The sequence below is a fragment of the Mesocricetus auratus genome, unplaced genomic scaffold (assembly GCF_017639785.1).
Source record: "Mesocricetus auratus isolate SY011 unplaced genomic scaffold, BCM_Maur_2.0 Super-Scaffold_100009, whole genome shotgun sequence".
NCBI classification, from domain to species: Eukaryota; Metazoa; Chordata; class Mammalia; order Rodentia; family Cricetidae; genus Mesocricetus; species Mesocricetus auratus.
In genome coordinates, this window is record NW_024429193.1 from 44,786,767 (window position 1) to 44,803,086 (window position 16,320).

A 16,320-nucleotide genomic window follows, 5' to 3' on the forward strand; every position below is an offset into this window, starting at 1 on the left:
TTTCAGAATAAATTATGGTTTTGTGCTAGGAGTGGTGGCACTCATGTTTAATCCCAGAACTTGTGAGACAGAGGCAGGTAGATCTCTGAATTTGAGATCACCCTGGTCTAGAATGGATTTCCAGTACAGCCAGTACTACACAGAGAAACCTTACTAAAAAAATAAACAAACACAAAAGAGTTGTGATTTTGTGTTTATATCATCTGTCCTGGAGATACATTTCCAGTCCTAATGTTCTATTCTTCTGTTATGCTACTCCATTAAAATAAAATATGCAAATGAATTTTAATCTTTTCCTAATTTGTGGCATTTAACATGTTAAACTATTTTTCTTTTGCCTGCACACCCATTTTTAAGTTGTAAGAATTTCCATCTTTAAAATTTATATACTCTTTGATTTATATAGCTTTCCTTATTATTGTTTAATTCTTTGAATAGTCTAATATAATGAAGTCAGTAAGAGAAAATGAATCGCATACAGGAGCATCAGAAGATTCTTATCATAAAACTAGCATGAGACCCACAACATGAGCATGCTCATGAACAGTAAGAATTTTGCTTAGTTGACTATGTTTAGGATCTAGGTCATTTTTTAGTTTAAATTCCCTCTGCATGTCTCCAGAGGACACTAGTTCATAGGCCTCATTTCAGCTGTATCCATAGCACTTTCCTTGAATCTTTCAAGCTGAAGTGAAGGATGATGTCCCAGCTATTATTAACCTGATATTTTGTCAAATAAACAGACATATAAATGGCTCTACAGAGAATTTAAATAATAAATGAGATGAATTTTCAGTGAATACATTGTCCTTTAAAGTTAGCTGGGTCTCCTTCCGTATAGGACAGATAAAATGCTAGGAAGTCTCCATATTGTCTTGTTAGTGTCAACACAAAAGATGAGATTATTGGAGGAATTAAAAAATATAGTTTGAATTTTAATTATTCTTGCTGAATAGATGCATACTATGCTTTATTTTCACACACACACACACACACACACACACACACAGAGCAACATCAAATAATTTAACAAGTATCCCTTTCTTGTAAACCATTTTGTGGTAGTGCAAGTATAAACAATGATGATTTCAAATGTTGCATTATGCTTCTATGCACTGAATAGTACTGATCTTGAATTAAATGTAATCAATATACTTATCTAATTCATCAATCATTTAACTCTCCAAATAATAATTTTGTAAGGTTTTGTCTCTTAGGCTGTGTTTACTATCTCCTTCAATGCAGGAAAATTTTAACAAATCAATGAAAGTGACAAAATAAGTATCTTGAATCAATTTTACAAAAAATGAAATATTAACTCATTATGTCTATTGTCATTTCAGTTGAAAATCATTTATTTCCTAGAAGAATCTAGCAAAGTTAACAGCAATTTTTCATTGGGTTCACACAGTGCATAAGATCTGGATATTAGATTCTATTTGGTCTTTTTATTCAATATTGCAACTAAGTCTAATGCTATAGACAGAATCGATTTCTTTAGAGAAATATCAGTTATTTAAGCCAAGGCAGGGCCTCATATGAGTTGTGTCTACAGTAGAGCTTCAACTCCCTCCTTGTGTATTCATATTTTGAACTTAAATTTATTTCTTCAGTTAAAATTTGGAATCAAAACTAAATTTTTTTATACTTGTGAATATTTTTAATAATTAATATGTCACTGTGTGCAAGCTACCCATAAAAACACATAACTGTAACAATATGTTAATTTTATTTTTATTAAAATAATTGTCTTTCAGAGAGAATAAAGGTCAGTCATCAGATTTCTTTCTTTGGATGCATGACCTGGTCCTGAGTCCAAATTCAAGGAATGTATATTGTGATTCTTACCTATGATCACTGGACTCAGGTGACTTAGGCAGGAACACCATCAGTCCACAGTCATCATTGACAATATATTCATTCACAACCAGATTGCTCTATTGAGAACCTGTTTCAATTTTTTTTATTTTGAAGATAATCTTTTTTTTGCACACTAATCCCTCTTCCCTCTCCTTCTCATTCTCCCACTCCCCTCATTGTGTCCCCATCCCACTGTCCATCCACTCTCTAGAGATGGTGAAGCCTCCCATGGGTAATCATCAAAGTCTATCACATCATTTGGAGCAGGGCCAAGGCCCTCCCCCTTGCATGTACGATGAGCAAGGTATCTCTCCGTATTGAATGGGCTCCAAAACATTAATTCATGCACTAGGGATAAAAACTGGTTCTACTGTCAGCAGCCCGATAGACTGCTTTTGATGGCCTGTGAAATATAAGAGGAAATGAATTCTTTCTTCTCCAACTTTCTTGTAATCAATATTTTATCACAGCATTGAAAAAATTTTAAAAAAGAAAATTGTACCAGCAGTGTGAAATGCTGTGATAGACTTGATCTTATAAAATGTATGCCTTGAAAGGTTTTGTGGGAGGAAAGTGAAGGATTTGGGAGCTTTTGATTTCAAAAGCTACTAAATGCTAAGAGCTTAATGGACTTATGAGGGAACTTAGAAGATGATACTGAAAGCAAGCAAATAAGTAGTGTTCTTCTGCGGATCTGCTTCTGTTTCCTTCCTAAGGTGCTTGCTGTGAGCTCTTTTCTTGGCTCCTTTAGATGACAGGCTCTCACTCGTAAGCTTTAATAAACCCCTTTCTTCCCAAATTAGTCCTGGTCACTGTTTCACCACAGCAACCGAAAACTACTTAATACAACTACATAGAGGAAATATAAAGGCTTTTGACACACCTGAACATTTCATCTTCTATATCAAAATCTAGTCACATGGGTTTTATTTCATAAATTACTATTTTTATCAAAATCCTGAGATTTCTCTTGAAAACCTTCCCCCATCAAATCCTAAGAATTCCTCACTCTTTTGAATCTTACCAGTGGGATAGAATGAAATGTATGTCTATGAAAAGAGGTTTGTAAGACAATAAATTAACTTAATTAAAAGTATTCTGGTGACATGGTTTGGCATGTGGAACAACCTCAAGCCCAAATCTAATGGGAAAGGAAGAAGTCAAACTTTCACTAAATGAAGCTAAGTGACCCAAAAACTCTACGAGGGAACTCCTACAGCTGATAGATACCTTCAGCAAAGTGGCAGGATGCTAGATTAACTCAAAAAAACAGCAGTCCTACTATAATCATACGATAAATGGGATGAGAAAGAAATCAGAGAAACATGACTCTTTACAATACCCACAAGCAACATAAAATATCTTGGGGCAATGCTAAGCAAATAAGTCAAAGACCTGTACAACAAGAACTTTGAGTCTTTAAAGAAAGAAATTAAAGAATATATGAGAAAATGGAAAGATCTCCCATGCTCCTTGATAAATAAGATCAACATAGTAAAAATGGCAATCTTGCCAAAAGCAATCTACAGATTCAAATCAATCCCCATCAAAATACCTGCATAATTCTTCACAGACCTTGAAAGAATAATATTCAACTATATAGGGAAAAACAAAATATACAGGACAGCCAAAACAACCTTTAAATTAAGGGGACTTTTAGAGGCATCACCATCCCTGACTTCAAGCTCTATTATATAGCTATTGTCCTGAAAACAGCTTGGTACTGGCACAAAAATAGACAGGTAGACCAATGGAATCAAATTTAAAACTGTGATATTAACCTATTAACACCTGATCTTTGACAAATAAGATAAAATTATACAATGAAAAAAAAAAAGAAAGCATCTTCAACAAATGGTGCTGGTACTACTGGATGCTGGCATTTAGAATACTACAGATAGATCTGTATCTTTTGCCATGTACAAAATTTAAGTCCAAATGGATCAAACACCTCAACATAAATCTAGTCATAATCAATCCCTTAGAATAGAAAGTGGGAGGCACCCTTGAATGAATTGGTAAGGGGGTCTACTTCCTTAACACAGCACCAATAGCACACACACAGAGATTGATAATAAATGGGACCTCCTGAAACTGAGAAGCTTCTGTAAGACCAAAGACAGAGTTCACAAGACAAAACAGCAGCCCACATCTGACAGAGGGCTGGTTTCAAAAACACATAAAGAACTCAAGAAGCTAGTCACCAAAACACCAAATAATCTAGTTAAAAAGCTGGGTTCAGAACTAAATAGAGAATTTTCAATAAAGGAAACTAAAATGCTAAAAGATACTTAAAATTTTCTCAGCCTTCTTAGTCACCAGGCAAATGTAAAGCAAAACAACTCTGAGATACCATTTTACTCCTGTCAGAATGGCTAAAATCAAAAACACCTACGACAGTTTATGCTGGAGAGGATGTGAAGAAAGGAGAACAGTCCTCCAATGTTGGCAGGAGTACAGACTTGTACAACCACTTTGGAAATCAGTATGGCAGTTTCTCAGGAAAATGAGAATCAGTCTATGATAAGTTCCAGCAATTCCACTCATACACATTTACCCAAAAGATGCACATTCATCCAACAATGACATCTGTTCCACTATGTTCATAGCAGCATTGTTTGTAATAACCATAACCTAGAAGCACCCTAGATGCCCCTCAACTGAAGAATAAACAAAGAAAATGTGGTACCTTTACACAATGGGGTACTATTCAACAGAAAAGAAAAAATGGAATCTTGAAATTCTCAGGTGAATAAATGGAACTAGAAGAAACCATTCTCAGTGAGGTAACCCAGTCACAAAAAAGAGAAACATGGTATGCACTCACTCATATATAAGCCTTCTAGAAATAGAGTAAGGGATTACTAGCCTGCAATCCACAGGGTCAGAGAGGCTGAGAAAGAGGGAGGACCCTAAGAATGACACACATGGTCTCCTGGAAAGGAAAAAAAGGAACAAGATCTCCTGAGCTAATTGAGAGCATGGTGGGATTGGAGAGGGAGTTAAAGAAAGAGAAGAGGAGAAGTGGAGGGGAGAGGAGGACGTGAGGGAGTAGGAAGAATAAGTAGGGGGAAGAACAGAGGACAGCAAGGAAAGAGATACCATAATAGAGGGAGCCATTATAGGTTTAGAGAGAAAGTTCACACTAAGGAAATGTTTGAAGGTCTACAAGGATGAACTCAGCTAACAATCTAAGCACTAGTAGAGAGGCATCCTTAAACACCCTTGCCAATAATGGGATTGATGTCTACCTTACATGCCATCCTGGAGCCTTCATCCAGGATGATGGAAGCAGAAAGAAATACCCACAGCTAGGCACTGAGCTGAACACTTGGAGTCCATTTGTGGAGAGGGAGGAGTGATGAGCAAAGGGGTCAAGACCAGGCTGGAAAGACCCACCGAAGCAGCTGAACTGAACCAGCAGGAGTTCGTGGACCCCAGACTGATAGCTGGGAAATCAGCATAGGACTGACCCTGACTCCATGAATGTGGGTATAAACTGGAAGGCTTGTGCAATCTCTGGGGGCTCTGCCAGTAGATCAGTATTTATCCCTAGTGTAGCAATAGACTATGGGAGTGCATTCCACATAAAGGGATGTACTCTCAGCCTAGATCCATGGGGAAGGGTATAGGCCCTGCTCCAAATGATATGACAGACTTTGAAGATGCCCCATGGAAGGCCTCATCCTCCCTGGGTATCAGATAGGGGATGGGATGGGATACGGTGTTGGTAGGGGCCAGGTGGGAGTGGAGGGAGAGGAAACTGGGATTGATAAGTAAAACAAGCTTGTTACTAATTAAATATACAGGTAACAGTGCTTTCTTATTTAACCAGAAAGGTTTACATATACCCGTAAGGTTATCATTATATACATAGTAAATTTTGCCTAACTTGATTTACATGAAATTTCAGTTAAAAGAACATACACATATTTGGTCATTATACTTACTGCTCATTACTAATAGTTTAATTATGTGTGTGACTATAGATTGAGGTAAAATCTTCCTTTATGATAACCATCACTTTTTGTAGTACAAAGTGCTCGTTCCGAGTTTCCTGAACTCCAATAATCAGGAACTTTTATTGGCTCCTTCTCAATACTTTATACTCAAGTGACCTTAGATTTTCTTTTCTAATCCAAATCTCAGTTCGAAATGCCTTAGGCTAAAATAATACTTTCTGCCTCTAGCTACCCCATGCCACTTGGCCCAACTTGAACCATCCCTACTTTGCCTATTTCCCAACACTTCCATAGAAGCTATCATACCATGCTTGATTTTTTAAAGGTTAATGCAAAATCCGGGTTGAGTTCATACTTAAAATTTTCAGTGTATCATTTTCGTGGTTTCATTCTTATTTTTTATATAAAGAAACATACTTTAATTTGCAGTGTCTATTTTCTTCTGTAAACTCTCATTACTATCCTGTTTAATGATGAATTCTTTAATTATTCTGAGATTGATATCTTGTGGTTTATCCATTATTCTCTGGAGAAATACAAACCCCATACAATTTAGTAACCTTCATCATAAATCAGCCAGAGTTACACTGAAATAGACTAGTCAAATAAATCTGACAATAAAGAGTTCCTATCACCTCTTTGCCTCCAGACTTAGATATTAAATCTTGTATTTTGTAAGTTACCCTAAATTATTACCAGTATTATAATAACAGTAACATATGACTAAATGATAATGATAGCATCTCATTTGATGTCAAAATAATAAAATGTAAATTTCACTATTTTATCTGCAATAGTCTCCAGCAATTACTAGAGAAATAATGGAATTTGTGGTTGTGGTACTTTTATAAAACAGTTCCACTATACAGAAAACTGGTTTCTTGAAAGACAATATTTATATTTATCTTTCTATGTAACAAAGAGGAAAATGTCAAAATATATAAAATATAAAGTGAATATATAAATACTAGTTTTTATTCTAATATAGTGCTACAGATTAAAGGTATCTGTCTTGAAGACCATAAAATGTTATTACTGTTTTTTTAATAAAAAATTTGGAAAATTTAAAACTTACCTGTCATATTTTTGTTTCAGCATATGGAGAACAAGAACTGATTTGTAGGTTACTTTACGTTTCACCCAAAGTAATTACAAGAAATATCAATGCAATCAATTTGTAATTATATGTTTGTGAATTATCAAATTTATTAATTACCAACATAAATAATTCAAATTTTGTTCAATTGGATGCCATTGCTCTTCCTGTCTATTTTTTGTGACAATACCAAGCTGTTCTCAGGACTATAGCTCTATAACAGAGCATGAATTCAGGGATGGTGATGCCTCTAGATGTTGCTTTGTTGAACAGGGTTGTTTTGGCTGTCCTGGGTCTTTTGTTTTTCCATATAAAGTTGAGAAGTGTTATTTCAAGGTCTGTGAAGAAATGTACTGGGATTTTGATGGGGATTTCATTAAATCTATAGATTGCTTTTGGCAAGATTGCCATTTTTTTCTAGATTGATTCTACCTATCCAAGAGCATGGGAGATCTTTCCATTTTCTGGTGTCTTCTTTAATTTCTTTCTTTAAAGACTCAAAGTTTTTGTAATACAGATCTTTCACTTGTTTGGTTAGCATTATCCCAATGTATTTTTATGTTTTTTGTGACAATTAAAAAGAGTGATGTTTCTTTGATTATATTCACTCATATACATCAAGATTACTGCATAGGAAAAGTTCTAAGATACACATAACATTGGCCTTCTTGAATCAATTATATTAAAGAAATCCAAGCCTGGGTTTGTGTGAATTCCTGCTATCCTCGAACTCATGGGTTCAAGGCAGGATTAGCAAACAAACAAAGAAAAAGCTGTTTCCAGCTCATCCTGGTCTATGTAATTAGATATTATCTGAAACAAAACAAAACAAACAAAAATGACAGCCTCACAAGTATCCAGTGGCTCATTCCTAGGTAACTCTAGAATTTAAGTTTACAATACTATAAAACCTCCACCCTCTGTCAGCTTGAACCCATAATTGCATCACTTTTAAGCCATCAAATTTGACCTCTTAGGGTCACAGGTTCAGGTTCATGATATAATACAAATTATAGTCATTAACATTTTAACAGTGTCCATATACTTTAACAACTGAAATAGTATACAAGTACAAAGTAACTTTATTACTGTTTATATAAAATGAAACATAAATTGCATATGTCCAACATATGATGGCACAAATTGAATAATTTTATTTCAAAAGGGATGACGCAGGGCATTAGAAAGAAACTGAGGCAAAAGCCAATAGAGCAAATTCCAAAACTTGCAACTCCATATCTTTTTTCCCCCCGCTTGGTATTTTTCATTTAAATTAGAAGCATTGCATTTTACATATCAATCCTAGTTCCCTCTCCCTTCCCATCCTCCCATGCCAACACCAATCCCCTTCCCCAGCCCCACAGCCTGTCCACTCCCCAAGGGCAGTAAGGCCTTCCATGTGAGATCTTCAAAGTCTGATACATTATTTGGTACAGGGCCTAGATCCTCCCGAATGTATTTAGGCTGACAGAGTATCCCTCCATGGAGGAATGGGTTCCCAAAGTCTATTCCTGTACTAGTAATAAATACTGCTTCCATCAGCTACTGGATGGAGGCTCTAGGATAGCATTTAAGGTAGTCATCAATCTCATTATCAGAGAAGGACATTTAAGGTAGCCCCTCTGCTATCACTTAAATTCTTAGTTAGGGTCATCCTGTGTATATCTGCCATTTCCCTATTGCCCAATTTCTCTTTAAACCTATAATAGCTCCCTCTATTACCATATCTCTTTTCTTGTTCTTCTCTATTCATCCCCTGACTTGATCTTCCTGATCCCTCATGTTCTCCTCTCTTTTTCTTCTCCCTTCCTCTTTATCCTACTTCCCTCCCCCCTCCATCATGCTTCCAATTTTTTCAGAAGCTCTTGTCAATTTCCCCTTCTCTGGGGACTATGTATGTCTATTTTATGGCCCTCAATATCTCTTATCTTCTCTGGAGGTGTGTGTTGTAGGCTAGTAATCCTTTGCTTTATGTCTAATATCCACATATAAGTGAGAAAATTAACAAAACCAGAAATTAAAATGGAGACAGGAAACAACGGACACTGAGGAAATCTAGAAAATTTTCAGGTCATACTTTGAAAGCCTATACTCAACAAAATTGAAACATTTATGGGAAATGGCCAATTTTCTGGATAGATATCACCTACCAAAATTAAATCAAGAACAGATAAGCAATTTAAATAGATCCATAACCCCTAATGAAATAGAAGCAGTCATCAAATGTCTCCCAAACAAATAATGCTAATGATCAGATGGTTTCAGTGCATAATTATACCAGAAATTTAAAGAAGAGCTAATGTCAACACTCTTCAAACTGTTCCATATTGAAAGACCCTGGCCCAGTCTAACAGGCAGCAGAGGCTTATGGAAAATTCTGCTCCTCCACAGCTGCATAATCATTGCCTTTCAGAAGGAAGCTCAGCCCAAGGACACAGGCTGCCTGGTGCCAAACAAGATATCTGTGGGCGGCCAGATGGCCAGCTCAGCAAGGTTAAACAAACACAGAGATACCTGCGGGCGGCCAGATGGCCAGCTCAGCAGGGTTGAGCAAACACAGAAACCGATTGTTCCTCAGACAGGGCCTAGACTTGAGTTCCAAGAAAAACCTCAATTGCCCGCGCTCTGAACCCTAGCCTCATTTGAATTGTCCAATCAGGGTCCTGTTACTAAGCTTCTCGCTTCTGTCCCACGCTTTTTGCTATAGAAGAACCCCTGAGTCCCCAGCTCGGCGCGCTCTCAGTTCCCCGAGACTGAGATGCCCGGGTACCCGCGTGTTACCAATAAAAGCCTCTTGCTGTTGCATCCAAGTTCGTGGTCTCGCTGTTCCTTGGGTACGGGTCTCCTTTCCGTGAAAGTATCCCTTTTGGGGGGTCTTTCATGTGGGGGCTCGTCCGGGATTTGAGACCCCCACCCAGGGACCACCGACCCACTTCTGGGAGGTAAGAATTGTCCGGACTCAATTTCTGTTGTCTGCTGTCGGTCTTTGCCTGTTATTTTCTCGAGCCTGCGTCTGTAGTATACAGCTGTATGCATCTGTATCTGGCGGCACCGAGGAGGAACTGACGAGTTCATACTCCCGACCGCAGCTCCAGGAGACGTCCTGGTAGCGTCTGGAGTCCTTAAGGACTCATCTGGGTTAGGGGTAGATGTCTAGGAATCTGCCCCGTCTGTTTGGGGAAGTCCCACTGACCGAGGGATTTTCCATCCTTGTAGGGGACGAGGACGGGAGCACGAGGCGCCGGTCCCCAAGCCCATCTGAATTTTTGCTTTTGACTTTACGTCAAAGCCGCGCAGCGAAAATCTGTTTGTTTTTGTTTCTTATCTGTTCATCCGTCTTAGTGTCGTTTGTCATCGCTCTCGAGAAAATGGGCCAGACAGTTACCACTCCCCTCAGTCTGACCCTTTCACATTGGCAACAGTTTCAGGAGTACACTCATAACCAGTCTGTTGATGTGCGCAAGAAGAAATGGATCACCTTTTGCTCTTCCGAATGGCCAACTTTTAATGTTGGCTGGCCACGAGACGGCACCTTTAACCCTCAAATTATCTTCCAGGTGAAAGAGAAAGTCATGGATCCTGGGCCCCACGGCCATCCGGACCAAGTACCCTACATAGTCACCTGGGAAGCGTTAGTTTATGATCCTCCTCCCTGGGTGCGCCCCTTTGTGCACCCAGGAGGTCCCTCCTCCTCCTCTTCCCTAACCCCCGCCAATTCCAACCCATCCGCACCCCCCTTCCACCCCCTTTGACCCCCTCCCTGCATCCTCAGTCCTCCCATTCTGGCCTTTACCCCACCGTAACTAAGCAGAAAGAGAAAAGAGGAGACCCCAAGGTCCTCCCTCCGGAAGACGGTCTCCTGTTGGATCTTCTGACGGAGGAACCCCCACCGTACCAGGCTCCTCCGGCAGGTCAACCGGCAGCAGCAGCAGCCGAGGCCCAACCTTTGCCTCCTACCGACCCGGAGCCCTCACCTATGGCCTCCAGACTGCGAGGCAGCAGGGAGCAGCCCGCTCCCGATTCCACCACCCTGCCCCTCCGGACGGGCCACGATGGCCAATTACAATACTGGCCGTTTTCTGCCTCCGATCTTTATAACTGGAAAAATAATAACCCCTCCTTTTCAGCAGACCCCGTGAGACTGACTGATCTATTAGAGTCGGTTCTCACTACCCATTAGCCCACCTGGGACGATTGCCAACAGCTTTTGCAGGTCCTCCTAACTTCGGAGGAAAAACAGCGGGTCCTTCTTGAAGCCCGGAAGAATGTTCCTGGGGCAAATGGACAACCTACGCAGCTTCCAAATGAAATTGATGCTGCTTTCCCCCTTGACTGCCCAGACTGGGGACTTCACCACTGAGGCAGGTAGGACCCATCTACGTCTTTATCGCCAGTTGCTTGTAGCAGGTCTCCGAGGGGCGGGTAGGCGCCCTACAAATTTGACCCAGGTAAGACAGATAGTTCAGAAGGCAGAGGAATTGCCAGCCGCATTTTTAGAAAGACTTAAGGAAGCTTACAGAATGTATACCCCATATGACCCTGAGGACCCCGGGCAAGCCACTGGCCTGACCATGTCTTTCATCTGGCAGTCGGCCGCCGACATCAGAAACAAATTACAGCGGCTGGAAAATTTACAGGGTTATACTCTACCAGATGTATTGAGAGAGGCGGAGTGCATCTTTAACAAGAGAGAAACCCAGGAAGAGAGGGAAGAGAGATGGAGAAAAGAGGATCAAGAGAGGGCAGAACGTCAGAGACAGGAAACTGAAGAGAGGGAGATAGCAAGGGACAAGAAGCGTAATAGAGAAATGACTAAACTGTTGGCCACAGTAGTCGCAGAGCAGAGACAGGATAGGCAGAGAGAGGGACAAAGGGGGCCTCGCCTAGAAAGAGACCAATGTGCATACTGCAAGGAAAAAGGACATTGGGCACGGGAGTGCCCCAAGAAACAACAAAGGACCTTTCAAAGACCCAACCCCCATTCTCAGAGCTCCGACCTCCTGAGCCTCGAAGATTAGGGAGGTCAGGGCCAGGAGCCCCCCCCGAGCCCCGGATAACCATACCAGTAGGGGGGCGTCCGGTCACCTTCCTGGTCGACACGGGGGCCCAACACTCTGTTCTAAACCGGTCACCCGGCCCCCTGAGCCGCCGAACCGCCTGGGTACAAGGGGCCACCGGCGGGAAACAATATCGATGGACCACAGACCGCCAGCTCCACCTAGCGACCGGTAAGGTGATGCACTCCTTTCTACATGTTCCTGACTGTCCATACCCCCTCCTCAGTCGAGGCCTCCTAACGAAGTTAAAGGCTCAGGTACACTTCGAGAAAGCCAACATAAGAGTCATGGGGCCAGAAGGGGCCCCACTCACGGTACTGACCATAGCCTTAGAAGAAGAATATAGAATGCATGAGCCCAAGGATGACTCTTTTAAGGTTAAAGACTGATGGCTGACTGACTTTCCCCAGTCCTGGGCAGAGACTGGAGGAATGGGACTAGCCCTCCAACAGGCTCCCATCATAGTCCATTTAAAGGCATCTGCTCTCCCGGCCTCAATTAAACAATATCCCATGTCCCGGGAGGCCCGCAAAGGGATCAAACCTCACATCAGGAGGCTGCTGAAGCAGGGCATTCTAACCCCCTGCCGGTCCCCCTGGAACACTCCCCTGTTGCCAGTCAAGAAACCAGGAACAAATGACTATAGGCCGGTACAGGACCTCCGGGAGGTCAATAAGCGGGTTGAGGACATACACCCCACGGTCCCCAATCCCTATAATCTCCTGAGTGGACTGCCACCTGACTATGTTTGGTACACAGTCCTGGATTTAAAGGATGCCTTCTTCTGCCTGCGATTACACAAAGATAGTCAGCCATTGTTTGCCTTTGAGTGGCAGGATGCGGACCTGGGAATTTCGGGACAACTCACATGGACTAGGTTGCCCCAAGGGTTCAAAAATAGCCCTACCCTCTTTGATGAGGCCTTACACCAGGACCTGGCCGGATTTAGAGTCCACCACCCTGAGGTCATCCTCCTACAATATGTGGATGACATCCTGATAGCCACCAAAACAGAGGAGGAATGCCTTAGGGGGACAGAAGCTCTCTTAAAAACTTTAGGAGACTTGGGGTTTAGGGCCTCTGCCAAGAAGGCCCAAATCTGCCGGACCCAGCTCACCTACTTGGGGTACAGAATTCAGGATGGAAAACGTTGGCTAACAGAAGCCCGCAAACAGGCCATCCTTGACATCCCTCCTCCCAAGACCCCCAGAAAACGGCGGGAATTCTTGGGAACGGCAGGTTTCTGTAGGCTATGGATCCCCGGGTTCACGGAAATGGCAGCACCCATGTACCCCCTCACCAAGACGGGGGCTGCCTTTGACTGGGGGGCGAGCCAGGAGAAAGCCTTCGTGAACATCAAGAAGGCTCTGCTCAGCTCCCCAGCTTTGGGGCTACCTGACCTGACCAAACCCTTTGACCTATTCGTGGCCGAGCAGGAGGGCTACGCTAAAGGGGTCCTAACCCAGAAACTTGGACCCTGGAGACGGCCGGTTGCCTACCTGTCCAAGAAATTAGACCCTGTAGTGTCGGGGTGGCCACCATGTCTCCGCATGATCGCCGCCACCGCGGTCCTTATAAAAGACTCTCACAAACTGACTCTGGGGCAGCCTTTAACCATCTATGCCCTGCACGCTATAGAGGCGGTCATCAGGCAGCCACCGGGCCGCTGGCTCACCAATGCCAGGATGACCCATTACCAGACCCTGTTGCTAGACAAGGACCGAATTCACTTCGGGGCTCCGGTGACCCTAAACCCCGCCTCACTACTTCCCCTTCCTGGGGAAACAGAGACTCATGACTGCTTGCAGGTCCTGGCCGAGGTCAATGGGACGAGAGCTGACCTCACGGATCAACCCCTTCCCAACCCCAACCACGTCTGGTTCATGGACGGAAGCAGCTTTGTACAACAAGGGGAGCGGAAAGCCGGCGCTGCGGTAACAACTGAGTCGGAAATAATTTGGGCCGAGGCCCTGCTGCCGGGAACATTGGCCCAACGAGCAGAGCTGATCGCCTTAACACAGGCCCTGAGACTGGCAGAAGGTAAGAAACTCACTGTCTACACAGACAGCCACTACGCCTTCACCACAGCTCACATCCATGGTGAAATTTATAGGCGAAGGGGGCTATTGACCTCAGAGGGCAGAGACATCAAAAACAAAAAGGAAATCCTGGCCCTCTTGGGAGCTCTGCACCTGCCAACCACCCTCAGTATCATACATTGCCCAGGGCATCAGAAAGGCGACAACCCAGTCGCCCGGGGAAATCGGAGGGCAGACCTGGCCGCCCGGGAGGCTGCCCTGGCCATGGGACACAGCAGTCACCTCCTTCAGGCAGCTGTAGTCCCTGTAACAAATGAGGCTTCCGAGGAGACCTCTCCGTCATGGGACTATGAGATAGAGGACATCAAGGCCATGAAAAGACTGGGGGTGACCCGAGTACATGATGGTCTCTGGACCTATCAAGGAAAAACTGTCCTTCCCTGCCTAATGACTAGATATCTGATTAGCAGCCTACACAAACTCACTCATTTGAGCTCCAGGAAAATGCGAGAACTATTAGCCCGGGAGGAAAATACCCGCCATCTGTTGGGAACAGAAGAAATACTGAAACAAGTGACCGAGCAATGTGATGCCTGTGCCCACGTAAATACGACCAGACTGAAACTCCCCACCGGGACTTGAACTCGTGGGCACCAGCCTGGAGTACATTGGGAAATAGATTTCACAGAAATTAAACCAGGAAAATATGGGTACAAGTACCTCCTGGTTTTTGTTGACACCTTTTCGGGATGGACTGAGGCTTACCCTACCAAGCATGAGACGGCCAAGGTGGTCACCAAGAAACTTCTTGAAGAAATCTTCCCCCGTTACGGAATGCCACAGGTATTGGGGACAGACAACGGGCCCGCCTTTGTTTCTCAGGTAAGTCAGTCTGTGGCCACCTTATTGGGGATTGATTGGAAATTACATTGCGCTTACCGACCCCAAAGCTCAGGACAGGTAGAGCGAATGAATAGAACCATTAAGGAGACCTTAACTAAATTATCGCTTGCAACTGGCACTAAAGACTGGGTCCTCTTGCTCCCCCTTGCCCTCTATCGTGCCCGAAATACACCGGGCCCCCATGGCCTTACTCCTTTTGAAATTTTATATGGAACCACCATTCCCTTTGTTCAGTTCTTTGACCAAGATATTTCTGACCATGCCAATTCCCCCTCTCTTCAACCTCACCTGCAGGCACTCCAGCTGGTCCAGCAGGAAGTCTGGAAGCCCCTGGCCCAAGCCTATCGAGACCAGAGGAGACGCCCTATCGTCCCCCACTCCTATCACGTGGGAGACAGCGTTTGGGTCCGACGTCACCAGGCTAAGAACCTTGAACCCCGCTGGAAGGGACCATACACAGTTCTGTTGACCACCCCTACTGCTCTCAAGGTGGACGGGATTGCTGCTTGGATACACACCTCACATGTGAAAGCTGCCTCCCCTGAGGATTCAGACCCAGGATGGGAGGCCCAACGCACTCAAATCCTCTAAAGATAAGACTCTCCCGAGTTGTTTGATTGCCTTCTTATGCTTCATGCTTATCTTTCCCCTTATTGAGGGAAGTCCTCACCGAGTATTCAATATTACTTGGGTGATAACCAATCTGGGGACGGGACATACTGCAAACCTGAGTTCCCAACTTGGGGCTCTGACAGACACCTTCCCCACCCTGTATTTTGATCTATGTGATCTGGTGGGGGAGGATTGGGACCCCTCTGACCAGGAACCCTTCCCTGGATACGGATGCCACCATCCGGGAGGAAGGATGGGAATCCGAGCTAAGGATTTTTACGTCTGCCCGGGCCATAAACCCACCAAGTCATGCGGCGGTCCTAAGGATGGTTACTGCGCTGAATGGGGCTGTGAAACCACGGGGGATGCTTACTGGAAACCTTCCTCGACCTGGGATCTGATTACCCTCAAACGAGGGACGACCCCTGGATATACTGGATCCGGTCCCTGGACATGTGGAGGCCGGGATTGCGGCCCCTGTTATGACCAGTCGGTAAGAAACCTCCAGGGAGCAACCCCAGGAGGCAGATGTAATCCCTTACTGCTAACTTTTACGGACGCTGGACGAAAAGCCGATAATTGGGAGAATCCCAAAATCTGGGGTCTTCTGCTGCATCGATCCGGGTAGGACCCGGTCGCCTTATTTTCAATCTTCCGCCGGGGAACTCCTATCGATTCACAGGCCGTAGGCCCTAACCGGGTCCTCGCTGATTAAAAGTGGCCCAGCCTGCCCATAGCCGATCCCAAGCCCATGACCCTGCCTAGGACCACGGCCGCTCCCACATACAATA

The 16,320-nt window shown here is 43.6% G+C and overlaps 1 protein-coding gene across 1 annotated transcript; it reads left to right on the forward strand.

The window, feature by feature from the left end:
* The first annotated feature begins 527 nt into the window (after nucleotides 1-527).
* On the forward strand, nucleotides 528-16,157 carry LOC121142306. The gene is given in 5 exon segments (XM_040751671.1): nucleotides 528-546; nucleotides 11,028-11,263; nucleotides 11,265-11,931; nucleotides 11,934-14,266; nucleotides 15,576-16,157. Coding segments are annotated over 5 exon segments (3,837 nt in total).
* The last annotated feature ends 163 nt before the right edge of the window (nucleotides 16,158-16,320 follow it).